General features: G+C 45.1%; 1 protein-coding gene across 3 annotated transcripts in view; it reads right to left on the minus strand.

Annotated features, from left to right (window-relative positions):
* CATSPERE (catsper channel auxiliary subunit epsilon) overlaps positions 1-21,406 on the minus strand; it is an 891,786-nt gene extending 870,380 nt beyond the window's left edge. For all 3 annotated transcript variants that reach the window (XM_075596820.1, XM_075596822.1, XM_075596819.1), the window contains exon 1: positions 21,269-21,406. Coding sequence is in view for 2 of the 3 variants with exons in the window: in XM_075596822.1 (XP_075452937.1) it covers positions 21,269-21,345 (77 nt within the window). In the remaining variant the exon portion in view is untranslated. The remainder of the gene's footprint in view (positions 1-21,268) is intronic.
* Between the last annotated feature and the right edge of the window lie 655 nt (positions 21,407-22,061).

Below are 22,061 nucleotides of genomic sequence, written 5' to 3' on the forward strand. Positions count from 1 at the left end.
GCATCCAGTTTGTTACCGAAGAGGAACTCACCTTCAATGGTAATCCACACAAGTTGTTCTTTGATGCTGTGTCAGCCATCCACTGTCTGAGCCATAAAGCCCTTCTTGCTGATACCGCCAGCACCATAGATTTTGCTGCTCATTTTACTTCAGACAGTGCTTAAGAATAGCACTTCTTTCCACACCTTTGTGTATTGCTTCTTCAATGTTGGCAACTATGGCAGGTATGAGGATGTTCCTGCGGTAACGTATGTTTTCTTCCATACGTATCATCTTCCTATCCATAGCGTCCTCCAATGAAGCAAGTTCCTTATTGGAATTGTGGTCTTCTCTACTATTCTGGAAATAGCAGTATCCACCTTTGGGCTGACATCCCAAAATTTTACCTCCTCTTGTGGGAATGGATACATCTTCCCAAACTTTTTAGGCGTAAATACTCTGGCGTCTGGTTGCGCCAACTCCACCTGAATGAGGTCCTTAACTACTTGATGGATAGTAAAGACTCTACCTTTTTAAAGCAGCCGCAGTACTAGCAGCAGTAGCCGCAGTAGCAGCAGTAGTAGCAATAATAGCAGTAGTAGCAGTAGTAGCAGTAGTAGCAGCAGCAGCAGTAGTAGCAGTAGCAGCAGCAGCCTGCTTAGCCTGTCAAAGCAGGCCAGTACAGAAACTCTTGAAGCAGCCAGGACACTTTTTGTCTCGCCCCAAAAATTTTATCTTTTTTGTGGGTTAACTCCTCAATGTCTTCCAGTTCCAAACCTGTATCATGGCTTTGATGAGTGGATCCACCCTTTCTACATCTAATTCAGATTCCTTCCTGAATATCTTGATCTGATGAATCCATTTCACTCTCTGACACATGAAAACAATCAATTTCAGACCCATTTGATGAAAAACTTTTCCCCTTATCCAGACTGGTCTGGGATCTAGATCTTCCTGCGCAGGGTTAACAGCTTGCTGTACTGCCGCATCAACTCTCTGTTTAACAGCCTCCTTCATCAATAAAGAAAATGCTCATTTGTTCATTGGTATCACCTGCAGGTGTCTTAAGACACTCTTCACATAATTACTTCCCTATTAGGGCTGGTTTCTCACAAGCTGAACACCATTTAGTTTTCTTAGCAACCTTTCATTTATGTTGCAGGGATTCCCCCGTCCCTTGAAGATCCTGCTTCTGGGAGGGTAACCACCGAACTAATTTATAAAAACAAAATAAATACTACACATACACCCTAATGTATATATATACACCATCTCTCTTTCCCCTGTAGAACTAAAACTAAGGACTCACCTAGTCTTGGGAACTGAAGTTTTGGGTGTTTCCGTTTTTGAATCCATTTCCAGCACTTGGCTTCTCCCTGCTGAGCGTTCCATGCTGCAGCTCTCCTCACACATACACACAGTGTGGTCGTCGCTTCTCTGACGTCATCAAGTGCTCGTGCACGGCTCACGTGCTGTGCACGTATCTGCCGGCGTGACGCGCGCGCTCCCAAGCGGCCGCGTGTACTGTACCCTTTTTTCCGCAGTATTTCAAATACTCACGCGGTCAAAAGAACCTTTCCCGGTTCGCAGCTAAAGCTGCTACTCCTTCCGCTTCTAGCAGAGTTCCTGGGGTAGTTTTACAGCCGCATCCACAGACGCTAGTGCGGTCATTGAGCCTTCCGCTCGCAGCTATGGCTGCTCCCCCCTCCGCGTGTAGCGGGGCTCCTGGGGTAGTTTTACCGCGGCATCCACAGACGCTAGTGCGGTCATTGAGCCTTCCGCTCGCAGCTATGGCTGCTCCCCCCTCCGCGTGTAGTGGGCTCCTGGGTACTTTACCGCAGCGTACCAGACGCTAATGCGGTGAGTCTGGGCTTCCACGGCTCCCAGCTGCAGCTGCTGTGTGCCTTTGTTTGGTCCTGGGGCTTTGCACCTAAGCTTCCCCACCCGCGGCTGCAGCTGCTCCCCCCGCCCCAACAGGGGCTCCCCCGACTCTAAGGGGTCTCCGTCTTGCCACCCGTAGGGCGCGTCGATCGGAGCTTCAGGGCAGAGAGGCTGAGACCCTGGATATCTGCACAAGGTGCAGTAGGTGAGTCCTGTTAGAAAATAAAAAATCCTACTCCTAGCTGTGAGGACAGGAAAAAGACTAAGGTGCAGGTAAAGGGAGGGGCCTTATATGGCCTACCTGCAAAAGTCTATTTCCTGTCCTACCTAGAGTGAGAAGGGATTAACCCAATGGTGCCCACTGCCAGGGTGATCAGGAAAAGAAGATTGAAGTTGTGAATACAGTATCTGTACATCTATAAGTGTACATTATTGTAAAAAGGGACCTAAGTCCCAATCAGTATTGAGACCATTGGGTACTCTGGTATTAAGAGTGAAAATCCAGTATAATTCACGCTGATCAAGTAATTTAATCCTATCGCCTCCTCTGATTAGATTAGGAACATGCTCTATTCCCATGAATGAACAAGTATCAATATTTCCTTGTCTACATTGTGTAAAATGTTGTGAGACAGGGTGTATGAGGTCCCCTTTCCTTATAAGCCTTAGGTGTTCCATTATATGGATTTTTAATGCTCGTATAGTACAACCTACATATTGTTTACCACATTTGCAGCCTAATAAATAGACTACAAATGTGTTATTACAATTGATAAACGACCGAATGGGAAAGTCTAATCTCATATTTATAGAAAAAAGGTGGATCCTGGGGTCATATGTTTGCAGGATTTGCATTTGCTACACCTATAACTTCCCATAGTAAATGACTATGCCTAGTATTGGCTGCCGAGGAGAACATGCTTGGAGAAACAAAATTGGCAATAGTTTTAGCCTTTCTGAATGCAAAACGAGGGCCTTCAGCTAAAACTATTGCCAATTTTGATCAATCTGGGTAGTATAGGGTTCAGTCTGCACGCTAAGATTTTACTGTAGAGCTTCAGGTCATTATTCAGTAGGGAAATCGGTCGGTAACTACCGCACTGCATAGGATCTCTCCCTTCTTTGTGAATAATGGCCAGGTTAGCTGCGGTCATGGACAGGGGGATTGGGTTACCATCTATGAAAGAATTAAACATTTCCATCATGTAGGGGGATAGGATAGGCAAGAATCTCTTATAGTAGACGTTGGTGAAGCCATTTGGACCCGGGGCCTTAGATATTTTCAGTGTTTTGACCGCGTCTGCTATTTCTTTTTGTGTTATTTTGGCGTTCAGTGTCTAGTTTTCTTCCTCAGAGAGCTGCGGTAGAGTACTGCTAAGTATTTCGACACTGCCCCTTGTACTGAGGGCTGCGATGAATCTTTTTGGGAGTTTAGATTATATCATTTTGTGTAGTACTTCGTAAATTCTTGCGCTATTTTATTCTCATTGTAAGATACAGTATGTCAACGTTCTTATTCTTAATTGCCGTTTTATTCGTTCTCGTCCGCACCCCTCTCAATCTATTGGCCAAAAGTTTATAGTCTTTTAGTTTAACATTTTGGCCAACTAAAAGACCATTTTATTTAATAGATATTTATACATATATATTTAGGCACTGTACCGTGTATGAGTTTCACTGGATGTGCACTGAGCTCTGTCTGTGTTTTATGTTCTGTCTCTGGTTTTAAATATATAGCCATGCTCAGTAGCACTCCTCTGTGACACTCATTATTTTGGGGGTTCAACAGGAGCTTGTTAGGTGTCCAGTATGTTTTGTAATTCTTGTTCAGCTAGTCTTAGCTGATTGGAGGGTGGCAACCTCCTACCTAATTGAAGCTTACCCCCTCCCACATTTAAATGGTTAAAAGCTCACTCCATAGTATCTCCCACTCTCAGGGGAATTTGCTTGCTTGCAGTATGATTGTGACAAATCTATTACAGAGTGCTTTTCCTGGTAATGTACAGGTTAATAAAAGCTTCAATAAGACTTAGAACTTTGCAACTAATATTAACAGATTTATTATAAATCATTCTTCCTGGTATTGCACAGGTTATTAAGAATTTATATTAGTGTTAGGGACCCTTGAGAATGTGGTCTGCCGTGCAGTGGCTCAGGGGCTTACAACAATTTGGCCAAAATGTTAAACTAAAAGACCATTTTATTTAATAGATATTTATACACATATATTTAGGCACTGTACCGTGTATGAGTTTCACTGGATGTGCACTGAGCTCTGTCTGTGTTTTATGTTTTGTCTCTGGTTTTAAATATATATTGCCATGATCAGTAGCACTCCTCTGTGACACTCATATGCTTATATATATGTTGTGGTTATTTTGGGGGTTCAATAGGAGCTTGTTAGGTGTCCAGTATGTTCTTTATGGTTTATAAATAGAATTGTTCAGTCTTTAGTTCAGGTGTGTTCTGAGCAACCTATTGGCTGCCAGATTATCCTATTAGAGAACATAGGAGGGTTTTTAAGGATTATGAGGAGTATAGCTGACAAAGTACCCCGCCGGGTATGAAACGTGTCAGATTGCGCTATTGACATTTGTTAGTTTAAACTCAATAAACCACCATTTTTTTATTCATTGCGTTTTGGATCCTTACAGCTGGATCCTCACCGCTGCACATTGCCTTCCTCTCTTCACATTTGTCTACTGCATTTCGGCTGGAGCACACTACTTACAACGACCGATTCCTGACTGATTCCCTTTCCTCTGGCATCTGAACAGCTAAGTACTTGCTAACGCGGAGGTCCGGAGCCAGTGTGTGACAGCAGGAGGAGTGGGGGTTGTGGAGCTAATAGGTTGGGTGCTCTCTGGTCACCCACTTCAGTGGGTTTCCAATTGGCTACTCCATCTGTCCTCCGCTATATTCACCCCCTACCTGGTTTCATTGTCCAGACTATCATATAGGAAGTATGGATGATAGGCAGCACTCCACCGTATCAAGGGAAGATGACGGTTGAAGTATGGTGCAAGGAAACTTGGGGGGACCTCAAACCCTCCTAAAAAGCAATATTAAAATGGGGGGGTCCCAGCACACAAAAATAATGAAAAAAATAACAAGAAATTGAATGCCAAATCTTTAAACAATTTGTATTGGGTGAACATATGATGAGGCTACAAGCAGAGCCAAGCAGCATGGTATAGAGAGCCTAACCAATTATATGCAATATCTACAAAAGGGATGGGAATGGGGAGGGAAAGGAAACAGAAAAAAAATGACAAGACAAGGGAAGAAAAAGAGGGAAAAAAATGAAATAAGCGTAATAAAATGTTGGTAGGATAAATACAAGGGGGGCAACATTTCAGGGTCCAAACGCCTCTTCTTCAAGCCCGTTCCCACAGACCATATAGGGCTATGGTACTTCCCTTCAATACCTCAAACCAAACCATTCTTATTGAAATATGAATAGACGCCTCACAAATTACAATAATGCTTAACTGAGTAGTACAAAAACGATAGTCGTTAATAATAAATCAGAATATACTCATCTGGAATGAGGCTTATAGTAGCTTAACCCTTTGCGGTCCAATTAATTTTCATTAAGTGCGCCAGTAGGTCTAATTTAATTATCGGGGAAAAAACCACATACAGCTTTTTTGGGTTTTTTTTGCACACACACTGCACACACTCTCAGCGCACACTCACAGCACACTGTACTCACTGCGCACACGACGCGCTGCCCACACGACACTCACTGTGTGCACTACACTCGCTGCGCGCACTGCACACTACTCGTTGCGCAACTACACTCGCTGCGTACACTACACACACTCACTGCACTCACTGCGCACACTACACACACACTGCACATACAGCACACTCACTGCACACACAGCATACTCACTGCACACACAGCACACTGACACCACACACCACACTCACAGCCCCCTACCCCCCTTCCTCTAGTGTCAGCTGCTGGGAGTCATCGTGGGGCTGCCTGCTGGGATCGGAGCAGAGTTGGAGGGGTGGTCGGATCGACACAGAGCTGGAGGGGTGGTCAGATCGGCGCAGGGCTGGGGAGGGGGGTCAGATCGGCGCAGGGCTGGGGGGGTGGTCAGATCGGCGCAGGGCTGGGGGTTGTTCAGATTGGCGCAGGGCTTTGGGAGTGGGCGGAGCGGCGCAGGGCTTTGGGAGTGGGCGGAGCGGCGCAGGGCTTTGGGAGTGGACGGATGGGCGCAGGGGGGGGCACGGATCGGCGTAGGGGGGACGGATCGGCGTAGAGGGGGGGACGGATCGGCGCATCAGTGCGGTGCAAGGAGAATGCGGGGGATGTGCTGCGGGCGCCTCACTCCACAGCTTTCAGCTATCCTCCCTCCTCCCTCCACCCGGTCCGACATTGGACCGCAAGTAGCAAATATTAGTGTCGGATATACTCTGACATTCGACCGGAAAGGGTTAATGTGATAGCCACCACAGGGGTTAACAACACCAGAGTAAAGCAATGGTGTGTTTAACTAGACATCTATGTTTGTACCCCCAAATACCAAACAAGGAAAATGCACCGAAATCATGCTATGGGGACTATGCCCAACTCCATTGTACACAGTGGAACATAAGGAAGCACACAACACTAGTGTAGAAAATTGGAAATGTGTATTCAGAGTCATACGAATCCACAGTGGTGAAGGATCTCGGTGTTGTGTCAGTCATCTGGTACAGCCTGTCTCCCACTTCACCGTGGGTGTTCCGTTTGGCTACTCTATCCGTCCTCCGCTATATTCCCCCCCTACCTGGTTTCAATGTTCACACCATTATATGGGGCTCCGGAAGGATTATGATATAGCCTCACCGATTGTGTTCATAGACATTGTTTCTGCCTTTAGCGCTGGTTACGGGGTTAACCCCTTTCTTTATATATTAAACTTTTCAGATCGCACTGCTTTTCCCAGAACCAAGGGTAGTATATATTATATAGTACATGTAAGGTGTTTCTGTTGCAAAATAAGCATGAAAATACCTTTCCACTACAAATTATATTTAATTCTAGGATTAAAGCAGGTGGTCTCTGGATATGAACAGTGTTCATTTCAGCTCCGGGGACCCCCTGCTTCCAGAGATACTTACCACCACGAGTGGCGGTATGTCTGCAGCTAGAGAACTTGTGTGTCCAACGTAACGGTTGCTTAAATGTCCTGTGTCCAAATAGGAAGTCATGTCGTCATCCCTTGTGGCTTCCTATCGGCCCGCGTGACCTGGACATTTAAACTCCAAAGATACCAGCACCCCTACAGAGGTAAGTATCTCTGGAATAAGGGGCTCCTGGACCTGAAATGAACACGGCTCAGCCCCAGAGACCCCCTGCTTCAATCCTACAACTAAAGATACAGATGTACTGCAAGGTGTTTTGCGGCTTTAAAATCAGCACTAAGGCTGCGCTCATGGTGGCGGCATCGCTACATGCGCACGCACGTCTGGGACTCTTCTATGCTTGTCTATTGAAGGTAGCAAAGTACTGGTGGCGATGTAGCGAGTCGACGCTGCTGTAGTTTGGTTAGACAAGTAAATTTGTCTTTTCAGGCTGCAGTCGCGTGACGTCAGCGTCACGTGAGCTGGTTCAGCCAATGAGGGCGAACCAGTTTCATGACGCGTTCACCATGCCCCGCATCACCTCCCCAATCTCATGCAGCCAAGAGCACAGATCGCTGGGGCTGCAGGAGTGCGCGAGCCCGCGCAGATAGTATAAGCTCTGCCTTAGACCACTGTGGCAACACAGGAAAACAGTTGCCAAAGTGAAAGTATCAAAACTACAGAAAGCATTTGGGTGAATATTGAGAGGATATAAAAAGAAAATTAGGCTTAACAGTTGCAATGTGATCACTGTCGTAGTTTTAATGGAGGCTTTATGAATCAGTCATGAGAACAGGAGGCCAAAGACTTCAGGTCCTGATGGTAAATTAGGCAGTGAAAAAAAATAGGTTGCCATAGGGGGAAAAGTTAAATGCGGTTTAAAAAAAAAAAAGTTAAGGGTCTCCGTTCCCCAGGATCTTACAAATTCTGAATAAGAAAAAGATATTGACAATATCTATCTTTTACTTATGCTTTCGAAATAGATGGAGGATTCTTTGGAGAAAAAAAAAATAATAATAATAATATATATATATATATATACAGCTAAACCCCGTTATAACGTGCCTCGTTATACCGCGATTCGGTTATAACGCGGTTTTCCCGTGGCTCCCGTTTAAAAAAAAAAAAAAAAAAAAAAAATTAAAAAAATTTTTTTTTTTACATTTTTTTTTTGCACACTGCACACACTGCACACACTCACTGCACACACACTGCTCATTGCTCACACTGCCACACTGCACACACACTGCACACTGCACACACACTGCTCATTGCTCACACTGACACACTGCACACACACTGCACACTGCACACTGCACACAAACTGCTCATTGCTCACACTGCACACACTGACACACTGCACACACACTGCACACACACTGCACACTGCACACACTGACACTGCACACACACTGCTCATTGCTCACACTGCACACACTGACACACTGCACACACACTGCTCATTGCTCACACTGACACACTGCACGCACACTGCACACTGCACACTGCACACTGCACACACACTGCTCATTGCTCACACTGCACACACTGACACACTGCACACACATTGCACACTGCACACTGCACACTGCACACAGCTCACACTGCACACACACTGCACACTGCACACACACTGCTCATTGCTCACACTGCACACACTGACACACTGCACACACACTGCACACTGCACACAATTATTATATAGAAATAAACAGACAACTGCACTTTAACAGATGTATTTTGCCTGTACAACGTCTTGTGACTTTTGTTTCACAAAGTTAAGGGGGTGGGAAGTCATTGTGCTGTGGGGGTGGCGGGGCCCTGCGCTGCGGCTACGGCGGGCCCTGTACTGCGGCGGGGGGGGTTAGCGGTCTGTGTGTGTGAGTGCGAGTGCCTGTCTGTGTGTGTGTGTGTGTGAGTGCGCGAGTGCCTGCATGTGTGTGCGCGCGTGTGTGTGTATGAGTGCGTGTGTGTGTGTGTATGTGTGTATGTATGAGTGCTCCAGCCCGAGTCCGTGGAGGGAGGGGGGGGGAGAGTAGCGGGTCCCTCCTGCAGCCAGTGGAGGGAGTGGGGGGAGAGTAGCAGCTCCCTCCTGCAGTCCGGGGAGGGGGGGGGAGAGTAGCAGCTCCCTCCTGCAGTCCGGGGAGGGGGGGGAGAGTAGCAGCTCCCTCCTGCAGTCCGGGGAGGGGGGGGAGAGTAGCAGCTCCCTCCTGCAGTCCGGGGAGGGGGGGGAGAGTAGCAGCTCCCTCCTGCAGTCCGGGGAGGGGGGGGAAGAGAAGCAGCTCCCTCCTGCAGTCCGGGGAAGGGGGGGAGAGTAGCGGGTCCCTCCTGCAGCCCGTGTAGGGAGGGGGGGGGGAGAGTAGCAGCTCCCTCCTGCAGTCCGTGGAGGGAGGGGGGGAGAGTAGCGGGTCCCTCCGCTCAAGCCACGCCCCCCCTCCGTCAAACCTCCCACCTCCCGCTCCGGCTCTTACACACACTTACACACACACTCAGACACTTACACACACTCACAGACACTTACACACACTTACACACACACTCAGACACTTACACACACTTACACACACTTAGACACTCACAGACACTCACACACACTTACACACACTTACACACACTTACACACACACTCAGACACTTACACACACTCACAGACACTTACACACACTCACAGACACTTACACACACTTAGACACTCACAGACACTCACACACACTTACACACACTTACACACACTTACACACACACTCAGACACTTACACACACTCACAGACACTTACACACACTCACACCCACATACACACACCCATATACACACACACACACTTTCTCTCCCATATATACATACACACACACACACTCTCTCACTCTACACAGACGGGGGGTGGGGTCGGAGCAGAGGAAAGGCCGCGACCAGCACCACCACCCGCTCCCCCCCCTCCTCCCGCGCAGGCAGCGGGAGCACCGGGGACAGCGGTGGGGAGAAGAAACCCCCCGCTACCACCTCCGTGCAGGCAGCGGGATCTGAGGTAAGCGGCGACCTGAGGGACATCCCCGCTCCCATCTCCTGCCCTGCGGGCTGTCACGCGGTGACAGGGGGAAGCGGGGACAGGAGGGACATCCCCGCTCCCATCTCCTGCCCCGCGGCCTGTCCCGCGGTGACAGGGGGAAGCGGGGACAGGAGGGACATCCCCGCTCCCATCTCCTGCCCCGCGGGATGAATATGCGCTAAAGCGCGGCGGCCATTTTTTTTTTCGCGACCCCGTTAGTAACGCGGTGGTCTCGGGGTGGACCCCGAGACCCGCGTTATAACGGGGTTTAGCTGTATATATATATATATATATATAGTGTAACAGAGCAGATGGCACACAAATACAGATGAGGACAGGTGCTAGTCCCATATGAATAAATATAATCAAAGGCTCCTTACCAGGCAGACCAGAGAGTCCAGGGAATCCAGAGTAGGCACAGCAAGGAAGAGACAGCACACTTGTTAGCAAAAAGAATTGTATTAGAATAGCAGGCACATACACCAACGTTTCGGTCCTAGGAACAGGACCTTTATCAAGGGAGTGCTCAACACAGATAAACCATCACCACCTATATATACCCATAACTAACTACCTTAATTAAAACCACAACTGCACACACCTGTGTGACTGCAGCCATCTCCGGCGAGGAACCGATGACGTCATCACCTCGCGTCTATCACTTGTGCTCACTGCAGTGAGGAGCATCATGGGTAACTAGGGAACCTAAGGAAACACCCCCTCAGCCAAAAAAACGGGCTCTACTGCGCATGTATGGCGCTCAAGTCCCAGGTTGCCTCGCAATGACAGGCAACAGGAAGTAGAGGGGAGGAGGGAGGAGGGAGCCAGAGTGCTCCGTGACAGCAGCTAAAGAGCGCATGGAAATAGAGGCAGCAGCCAGAATAGCATGTAAACAATAAAGATGCATAGAACACCACCAAAGTGCAAACATCACGGCTGGGCAAAGGGACAGCAGGGAGAGGGGGAAAGGGGAAGTGTATAGGGGGGGGAGGAGAGGGGGGAAAGGGAGGGGAGGTAGGTGGGGAGCAGGGATAGGAAGACATGGTAAAAAGAAAAATGACAAAGAAGAGTGTGGGGCAAAACCGTGCAGGTCCATAATGAGGACAGCGCCAAAAGAGGAGAATGCCAAAAATCAGAGAAAATCAGAAAAAATCAGAAAAAGGAGAAAGAGGAAAAGAAGGAGAGAGACGTCCAACAGCATGATCACAAAAGGGGGGGGGGGGACACTAGAAAATGGCATACTGAAATAATGACATTCTTAAATAAAACATCCAAGTCTGAAGTCCTCGTTAAGGCCAAACGGTGACATAGTTTTAAGTTCGTGGATCATTTTAGCCTCCAATTGCAGCAAAAGTCTATTGCGATCACCTCCTCGAGGCGAAGTGTCAGCTTGTAAGATGGGCATACACCTTAAAGTCGACAGACTGTGTTTTTCCTGTTTGAAATGTCTTGCCACCGGGAGCAGTTTATAATCCTCCACTGTGTTCGAGTCCAACAGTGCTTTCCTAATAGTAGATCTATGAACGGCCATGCGTTCTTTCAACATACGGCTAGTTTTGCCTATGTAGTACAGCCCACACGGACATCTGATGAAATACACGACGAATTTTGTCTCACAATTCATGGGTGTTTTAATGTGTATTGATTTTCCAGTGTGTGGATGGGCATAAGATTGGCCAATCTGTAAAAAGCCACAGTTAATACATCCATGACATTTATATACACCAGGTTTTTTATGTAGCCATGTTGTTATAGGTGCATATTTGTTCGATGGATCAGCCTCCACGAGAAAGTCCCTCAGGTTTCTACCCCGACGATAGCACATCCTAGGTGGTACCTGACAAATATTACCTATTTTGGGGTCATTGCTCAGGATGTTCCAGTTCTTTCTAATACTCCGTTTGATCACATTAGAAGCGGTAGTAAAAGTACTGCTGATGTTGATGCGGTTGGTCTTAATTCCAGCAATGTGTGGTGAGAGGAGAGAATTCCTATCCACGCCCCTAGCTTTCGTGAGGGCCATATCAATTTCAGATCTAGGATATCCCCTATCAAGAAACCCATTGGCCATTTGGCATAAAGCACCCTCTACCAGATCTGGATCGCTAGTGACTCGCTTAACCCTCAGCATCTGGGAATAGGGAAGAACCCGTTTGAGAGACTCAGGGTGATGGCTCGTTGCACAGAGCAGAGTGTTTTTATCTGTAGGTTTCTGAAAGATTTCTGTTGCAGGTAATCCACCTTTCTTATATACCACGGTATCAAGAAATGAAATTCTATCCATACTATAATTCGCCGTGAACCGTATGGTAGATGGAATCATGTTTAGGTACGAAATGAATTGTGCTAGTTCATCCTCACTGCCTCCCCATATCAAAAAGATATCGTCAATGTAGCGGGTATAGTGCACAATGTGATCAGCAAAAGGTGCATCATTCAAAAGATGTAGTTGTTCGTAACTGTCCATGAACAGGTTAGCATAAGCAGGTGCCATGTTGGAACCCATGGCAGTCCCTGTAAGTTGAAGGTAAAAATCGTGTTCAAACCTGAAAAAGATTTTATGAAGAATAACTTCAATCAGCAATAGGATGAATTCGGTAGGTGGACCATCATATTCCAGATAATTGGAAAGATGTTCCCGGATTGCTTCCAGTCCCTCACCATGTGGAATATTGGTGTAAAGACTGGAGACATCCAGCGTCACCAATAACATGTTAGTGATGTCAAAGGTGATGGTGCCCAGTTTGTTAATAAAGGCCGTCGTGTCCTTGACAAATGATGCCATATTAATGACCATTGGTTGTAGCAAAAAGTCAACAAATTGGGAGAGTGGGTGGCAAAGGGAACCTCTAGCAGCAATAATAGGTCTGCCTGGCGGATTTATAATGGACTTGTGCACTTTAGGTAGCACATATATCACTGGAATCAAGGGGTGGTCCTGGGATAGAAAAGAGCCAGTTTCCTCAGAGATCCACGAGTTGTTAACACCAAGCCTGATGATGGAGTCTATTTCTGCCTTATAGCCTGGAGTGGGATCCTTCTGCAGTTTTTTGTAGTAATTAGTGTCCATCAGTTGCCTCTCGATCTCTGCCCTGTAGTCACCATAGTTCATGACAACAATGCCACCGCCCTTGTCGGCTGGTTTGATGATAATGTCATCATTAGACTTCAAAGACTTGATAGCGTCTCTTTCTGTAGCTGTCAGGTTTGAAAAGCTTTTCTTGTGAGTCTTGATTTGTTTCCTAGTGTCGTTGCCCAAAAGCCCCATAAAGGTGGCAATGCTGTGGTTAGCTACCGTAGGATCAAAGGTGCTCTTGGATTTGAATTTATTACCAGTGCACAGTGTCTACTCAATACTCGAATGAAAGAAGTCTTTGAGACGCAGTTGTCGGTCAAGTTTGTACATATCAACTTCCCATAGGAAGGGATCTTGGGAGGTAGTGGGGACAAAAGAAAGTCCCTTCTGCAGTACACTTGTCTCTGCAGTTGACTGTTGATGGTTTGAAAGATTGAAGATCACCTCATCCTTGTCCTTGGGCGCCATCTCCCCTTCTTGGCTTCTCTTTCCAGGTACCTTACGCTTCCTGCCGCCTCGCCGGATCGCTCGCCTACATCGGAGTCCGGTATGGGCGGTTTGTGTGCTGTCTCTGTGCCAGATACTAAAAAAGGCTCCAGATGTGTTCCCTCTGGGGCATCCGAGGCATCTGTGTCGCTGGTGTTGTACCCGGCGCCGGTACCGGGAGTTCTTTTGGACCGCGGAAGGTTTCTCCTTCGACCACCTCTTCCAGTGCCTGGTTCGTGCAGGCCCAGAAGCCATCTATATACTCTCTTGTCCTGGTAATCACTCGTCACCTGCTTGAGTTTCTCCCGTTTATACTTTGTGAGATTATCACGGTATAGATCGATGGTCGTCTGTATTTTGTCAGTCCAGTTAGTAGAGATATCTAATGCAAGTGTATCACCGTGCTTATCGTTAATCACCTGTATCTCTTTTTTAAGTCGCGTGATTTCTTTACTGGACTGCTCAATAACAAGGATCATCAGGTCATAGGAGCATTTATTGAGGATTCCTACCCACTTGCGGCAGAACTCAGTGTCTGTCCGACCTATAGTTGGTTGATTTTTGATGCGGAACCCTGTGGGGATCAATTTTTCCCTATGATAATGTGACAAAGTCACTCCGTGCATATAATAATCTACCTCTCTCTTTTTCAATTTGATAAGGTCATTAAAGACATCAGAGGCTTTGTCTGAGCCCAGTGCTGCCTCAAATGTTTCAGTGAATCTGATTTTGGCAACGTCAGCCTCACTATAGCTGACACTATCAGAAATGTTAGACAAAATCCCAGTAATATCTGGATAATCTTCCATCCCACAATAGGTCACTCCGTGTAGGAAAATGAAAAAATAGGTAACTGGTCTAAGGTTGAGGATCCACTGATCCAGGGATCCACCACAAAAAATTGTTTAGGTGCACATCTCAGAATAAGCAAATACAGTGTAACAGAGCAGATGGCACACAAATACAGATGAGGACAGGTGCTAGTCCCATATGAATAAATATAATCAAAGGCTCCTTACCAGGCAGACACCAGAGAGTCCAGGGAATCCAGAGTAGGCACAGCAAGGAAGAGACAGCACACTTGTTAGCAAAAAGAATTGTATTAGAATAGCAGGCACATACACCAACGTTTCGGTCCTAGGAACAGGACCTTTATCAAGGGAGTGCTCAACACAGATAAACCATCACCACCTATATATACCCATAACTAACTACCTTAATTAAAACCACAACTGCACACACCTGTGTGACTGCAGCAATCTCCGGCGAGGAACCGATGACGTCATCACCTCGCGTCTATCACATGTGCTCACTGCAGTGAGGAGCATCATGGGTAATTAGGGAACCTAAGGAAACACCCCCTCAGCCAAAAAAACGGGCTCTACTGCGCATGTATGGCGCTCAAGTCCCAGGTTGCCTCGCAATGACAGGCAACAGGAAGGAGAGCGGAGGAGGGAGGAGGGAGGGGGGGGGGCCAGAGTGCTCCGTGACAGCAGCTAGAGAGCGCATGGAAATAGAGGCAGCAGCCAGAATAGCATGTAAACAATAAAGATGCATAGAACACCACCAAAGTGCAAACATCACGGCTGGGCAAAGGGACAGCAGGGAGAGGGGGAGTGTATAGGGGGGGAAGGAGAGGGGGGAAAGGGAGGGGAGGTAGGTGGGAAGCAAGGATATCCCTGCTTCCCACCTACCTCCCCTCCCTTTCCCCCCTCTCCTACCCCCCCTATACACTCCCCCTTTCCCCCTCTCCCTGCTGTCCCTTTGCCCAGCCGTGATGTTTGCACTTTGGTGGTGTTCTATGCATCTTTATTGTTTACATGCTATTCTGGCTGCTGCCTTTATTTCCATGCGCTCTCTAGCTGCTGTCACAGAGAACTCTGCCCCCCCCCCTCCCTCCTCCCCTCTCCTTCCTGTTGCCTGTCATTGCGAGGCAACCTGGGACTTGAGCGCCATACATGCGCAGTAGAGCCCGTTTTTTTGGCTGAGGGGGTGTTTCCTTAGGTTCCCTAGTTACCCATGATGCTCCTCATTGCAGTGAGCACATGTGATAGACGCGAGGTGATGACGTCATCGGTTCCTCGCCGGAGATGGCTGCAGTCACACAGGTGTGTGCAGTTGTGGTTTTAATTAAGGTAGTTAGTTATGGGTATATATAGGTGGTGATGGTTTATCTGTGTTGAGCACTCCCTTGATAAAGGTCCTGTTCCTAGGACCGAAACGTTGGTGTATGTGCCTGCTATTCTAATACAATTCTTTTTGCTAACAAGTGTGCTGTCTCTTCCTTGCTGTGCCTACTCTGGATTCCCTGGACTCTCTGGTCTGCCTGGTAAGGAGCCTTTAAATATATATATATATATATATATATATATATATATATATATATATATATATATATATATATATATATACACAGTGGTCGACAAACCTATACATTTGCTCGCCCCGGGCGAGTGGATTTAACCCCCGGGCGAGTAAATATTGGCCCAAGCAGCACACGTTTGGTACTAGGTGGCGAGTAGATTTTTTGGTGATTTGTCAACCACTGTGTGTATATATATACAAACCTATACATGGGCCTATGGGAGGACACTCATGTGTGGGGTAATGCTAGGCTGGGGGCTGGCTTGGTGTACTATGGCCGTTTCATAGACGACCTGATTTTTATCTGGGACGGTGAACAGGAGGCATTGAGTGAGATTCTAACAGCATTTAATGACAATCAGATGGATTTGAGGTTTACTTTTGATATAAATAAACACAATATTAACTTTTTGGATTTAGAACTAATGGTGAACAACAAGAACGAAATTGTAACAAAAACATTTTTCAAAAAAGTGTCCACAAATGCATACCTACATTCTAATAGCAACCACTACCATAAGTGGTTGGAGAACGTCCCCAGGGGCCAATTTCTCAGAATCAGGAGGAATTGTTCTCTTGATTCTGACTACTTGGTCCAGGGGGACGCTCTTGTAAAAAAGTTTGTGGCCAAAGGTTACAATCACCATAAGGTCCTGGAAACTTTTAAACAAGTGGGTAAACTGGATAGACAAGAACTTTTAGACCAGTCAAAAGGCAATATAATTTCAAGAAAAAATAAAAAGAGGCAGACAAGGGACAAGAATGAGATCACTGTCCCTCAATTTATAACACAATTTAATTGTTCTTCACAAAAAATTAAAAATATATTAAACAAACACTGGGGGATTTTGCTTAATGACCCAATCATAGGCAAAAATCTACCACCCAAAATACCGGTGATATTTCAGAAGGCCAGAAATATAAAATCAATCGTGGCACCCAGTAGACTGAAAAAATTCAGAAATGCTGTACAAACAAATAAGAACGTTAAAAATGGTAATTTCCTGTGCAATCGCTCAAGATGCCTTACATGCAAACACTTAAAAAAGACTGAGAGTGTTACATCCCACTCAAATGGATCAGTACATCAAATAAAAGGCCATATCAACTGTCTGTCCACTCACATTGTATATGCCATTACATGCCCCTGTGGGCTTCAGTATATTGGTAGAACCAAAAGGGCCCTATGTATAAGATTCCTGGAACATCGACGCAATATAATTCATGGGTTAAAAACATAGTTTATCCAGACATTACGAATTGAAGCACAATAAAGATCCGTCCTCACTAGTAATCATGGGGGTTGAGGCTATAAATTCTACACTTCTGAGTGGAGACAGGCACAAATTGCTCAATCTGAGAGAAACATACTGGATCTACGAATTAAATACACTGAGTCCAGAAGGCCTAAATGATTGTATTGATGTCAGCACAGTCATCTAATTTGATCTCTGTCTATCTTTTGGGACGGATTTTTCTCCTGTTTTTCTTTTATCTTTTTCTTTTTGATCCTTGTCACTATAGGATAGGTACCTATACAAGTCTGGTGACCACGGAGGTCTGGGTTGAACATGGTCACATGTTCCCTTCGTGATCGCCAGACACAGGTGATTATTAACACAAATTCACCTATTATGGTGTTAATAATTTATGATAGCACATAATTATTTAGTTTAGGGTTCATATTATTGGTAGCACATATATACACATATAGCACAGTGTCATACCAGGACACATTCATTAATATTTGTCATTTCTCGTATCACATACACATAGAATTCTCACATTCACCTTCACCCCCCCCCTCCCCCCTACCAAGGAGTGTTGGGAGTAAGCTGAACCATGCAATCTTGCTGGGCTGACGATTCAAGTGACCTAGGATACATGCCCGGTCTAAACTTCCTAATATATTTCTTAACTCCATATTATATTCTTTATGGAGTTCAATGCTGCTCTTTTCCACGCGGGTTCTATTTTATAATCCAAATTGGATTTATATACAAAAATTTAAAGATACTTTAACCTTCATCTTATGGGACACCGACTAACACTCATTTAATATCCCAAATGGTTCTGTAATATCAAGAGTAAAACCACTCACAAGGGATTATGGTTTCAATCTTCATCCATAATAATACCAAGTAAAATATAAATAATGTACTAAGATAAAAATCCACTAGTATTTAAGAGACTATTATGTTCTCTCTTGTTCATTAATTGATCTACCCTCTCTAAGCCACATTTATATTGTATTAAATAAATATCTAACTCTTCTGTTCATTGGGGTATTTAGGATATCTTGAGATGTACGCTTATAGTATATTTAACTAAAACAAATAAGGACATTGACTATAAAATAATTTTTGTTTTATAAGAATAATCTTTTGTTTAACATATGAAATGTACAATTGTTGCTAAATATCATTTATATTGAGGTGTTGGCAACTACAGTATATTCTCTTGATATCCTTAGATACACCCTTGTAGTCCGTATAATAACATAAATATAGACAAGGACATCAACTACATGTTTGTTTTAATAATTTTATTTTATAGTTTAACTGGTATTCATCAGTATTTTATATATATTTCTTTGTGCTGGCAAGTAATTAGTGATGTGGATGTAACATTAGATGTTCACATGTGTATTGAATTGGTTCCACGTACAATTTAGATTGCCAACACATTGTTTTTTGCCTTTCAACTAATTAAGCTAATTGGATTTGGGAGGTATATAATATGAGACACCACACACCCAGAGTCCATCCCCTGAAGAAGTCTGTAAATCAGATGAAACGCGTAGGGAAGGTGTGCAGTGGACTTTCCAACGCTTGCTATTGAACTGCTGAGAATCTGTACCGGTCCGGTATCCTGGACGATTCCCGTGACGTCATCCGCTGCTCCGCGGCATCTACCGTCCCCGGTGGGAACTAAAGATCAACTGTTTGGTGTGCACCGGGGGAGAGACCATCATGGAGTGCCTGATACGTCAGTTCCTGCAGGCAGTGAACAACGGAGGCAGCATTCTGTTCCAGTGGAGTCACAGAGGGACTACAGCAGCAAAGCAGCGTTTCCTGGTCCTAGGAGCATGAGTATTACTCATACAATGCTTTTAAATGTTTTATGTTTGTGAGTTCATTTTTATTGAGATTTTTGGGAATTAAATATATCGATTTTGCACAGTAATGCACTAGGATTTGGCGCTTTTTTTCTTATATTTTTATATATATATATATATATATATATATATATATATATATATATATATATATATATATATATATATATATATATATAATCCAAAGAAGCAGCTGGCACTCCACTTGCAAGTAGAAAAAATTGGGTGCTTGTCCCATAAAGCAATAATAAACCATACGATACTGTTTGAAGCACGAGATTAGGAGACAGCACTCTGGTAAATTTGATCACAAGTTTTTGTATTGAAAAAGACACATAAACCGACGTGAGAAAGGTCCCACTGGGGGACCGAAACGTCGGTTTATGTGTCTTTTTCAATACAAAAACTTGTGATCAAACTTATCAGAGTGCTGTCTCCTAATCTCGTGCTTCAAACGGTATTGTATGGTGTGTGTGTGTGTGTGTATATGTATGTATGTATGTATGTATGTATGTATGTATGTATGTATGTATATATATATATATATATATCCCTGGTAAGAGCAGGCAGTGTCAGGACTGATCATGGGTTTTCCCCACTCAGGCAGTACCCTTGAGTGACAAGGGAGGTGGTGGGATTAGGTCTGTGTTGTACCCAATCATGGGTTCAGACCTGGTACCTTCCTCCTACTGTACAGGCATACCCCGGTTTAAGGACACTCACTTTAAGTACACTCGCAAGTAAGTACATATCGCTCAATAGGCAAATGGCAGCTCACGCATGCGCCTGTCAGCACGTCCTGAACTGCAATACCGGCTCCCTACCTGTACCAAAGCTGTGCGCAAGCGGGGAGACTATAGAGCCTGTTACACATGCGTTATTTACATCAGCTATGCATGTATATGACGATTGCAGTGCAGTACATGCATCGATAAGAGTGCTTCATTTTAAGTACATTTTCGCTTTACATACATGCTCCGGTCCCATTGCGTATGTTAATGCGGGGTATGCCTGTACTTAAGGTGGTTGCATGCTAAATTATTTAGTTGTCGCTACTGTGAGAGAGACAAGGTATCACACAGGCTGCTGTGCCCTGGCAGGCCTTGGTCCTCTTCCCTAAGGGGGAGAGTGAGTGATCACCTTTTCCCCCTGGTCCTGTCAGAGGGCTGGGGAAGAGCAGGGGGACTGCTGTGGGGGCCCTTGACCCGTTGTGAAAGTCCAGGGACAATCTTAAGTTTGGGGACCCGAGCACAGTGACTGTATTGGACAGGAGCTATTTGTGACTGTGAGCAGAAGAATAAAGCCGGTTCCCGTTATATATATCTCCCGCCTGGTGTGTAATCTTTCTGAGGGGAGAGGAAACCGTTCTACTGTGGGAGATTACCTCCATACATCTGGACTTACAGGAGATGGAGGCACTGTGTACCATGGAGTAAATGTCAGGTATATACCCCAAAAGCCTGTCCTGCAGTCCCCACAACTATCAGCGGACACCTCAGCATTATGTGAGCCAACAGGTAGCATGCACCATACACTTGGTAACAAAGGGGGGAAGAGATGATCTCCCAGACACTGGGGGAAACACAGTTACATACTGTACATACATAATTCTTTGTATCAACAAAACATGGACATCAATGCATGCAAGACTGATCCTGACCTGTAAATGTGCAATCATGTCTACTCACAAAGTTTTAGTACTGCTGGAAAAATAAATGCAGTCCAAACTTTAACGGTCTATGCTTCCTATTACTAGGGCTGTAAAAGCATTATTTAGTTCAAATTTCTAGTGTTTCACAGTTTTCCCAAATTGCATCACATGGTCATCTCCAGGTGAATCCACAATTACCCACCCTGCTACCACCTCACTTATTTTAACCCCCCTTCACTGCAACACCAAATAAAAACTTTAGTGCAGTCTTTAGACAGTGTTGATACATTAGGGTCCCGTGCAAATCTCTACGGTACTGTATGACCACATTCATTCTGTATAGTATAGACATCAGTCTCATACTTTCAAGTCACAAGATATACAATCTTTATTTTTGTTAGTCAACAACCACCAAATGTCATTATGCGTGTCGCTTTACCTTGACTTTGGACCATCAGAGCTCTGCCTATAACAATTTAAGTCCCGTCCCCCCGTACTGACATTTCCCCCACGATGATGGTGAAATCACTTCTTTTCCTTCCTACCTCCACACGCCTGTGCTATAATACACTAACAGCAGCAGCCACGGCAACGTGTGTAGCATGATCGCTCTTCGTCCCATGGAAAAGCAGGAGCGCTATATTAGAGAAGGAAACTATGGCTGCCGTTTGCGACGCTCGGAACAAAATGGCCGACTGTTTGGCGTTCTAAATGGTCGTTGGCCACGCCCCGAGTAAACCCGCCCTCCAAAAGACGGTTAGCTGAGTAGGCGCTTCCAGGACGTGTCCGGGGTCTCAACTTAGTAAAGCAGTACTTGTTTCTGTGCTCATCGTTTAGGTTGTATTCTGTTGCTAGTGTTTCTAGTCTGTTTGATAGCCCAAGTATATAACCAAAAGACCAATTAAATTAAAATAATATATTAGTGAACCTATTAAAGTTCTTATTTTGTTACATTCAAGAGGTGGCACAGGGCAATCAGGTGTGAAAAAAAATAATCTATAAACTGGTTGGGTAATGATGAACAAAATGCATTTATGTGTAAAATTATGTAAATCTGCTACATATGAATGCTGAGGCTAGACAATTCAGAGTACAGAATGTAACTGTTGAAAAAGTTTGGTTTCAGGATAAGTTTGAAATGTAGATGAAAAACCAAAAAAACAGTCCTATATCTGGTGCATCAAAAAAAACCTTGTCAGTAGCCCCTCGTGATGAAAAAGTGGCTAACCATGGAAACAAGGCATGAACCTATATATATAGTCCATGAGAACAAGCAACAAAATGGCCCATAAACGTGGAGCTATGTGGTGTTGTCTGACCTTAAGTAAAGTGAGGATG

Source organism: Ascaphus truei, chromosome 4 (genome assembly GCF_040206685.1).
Source record: "Ascaphus truei isolate aAscTru1 chromosome 4, aAscTru1.hap1, whole genome shotgun sequence".
Taxonomy (NCBI): Eukaryota; Metazoa; Chordata; class Amphibia; order Anura; family Ascaphidae; genus Ascaphus; species Ascaphus truei.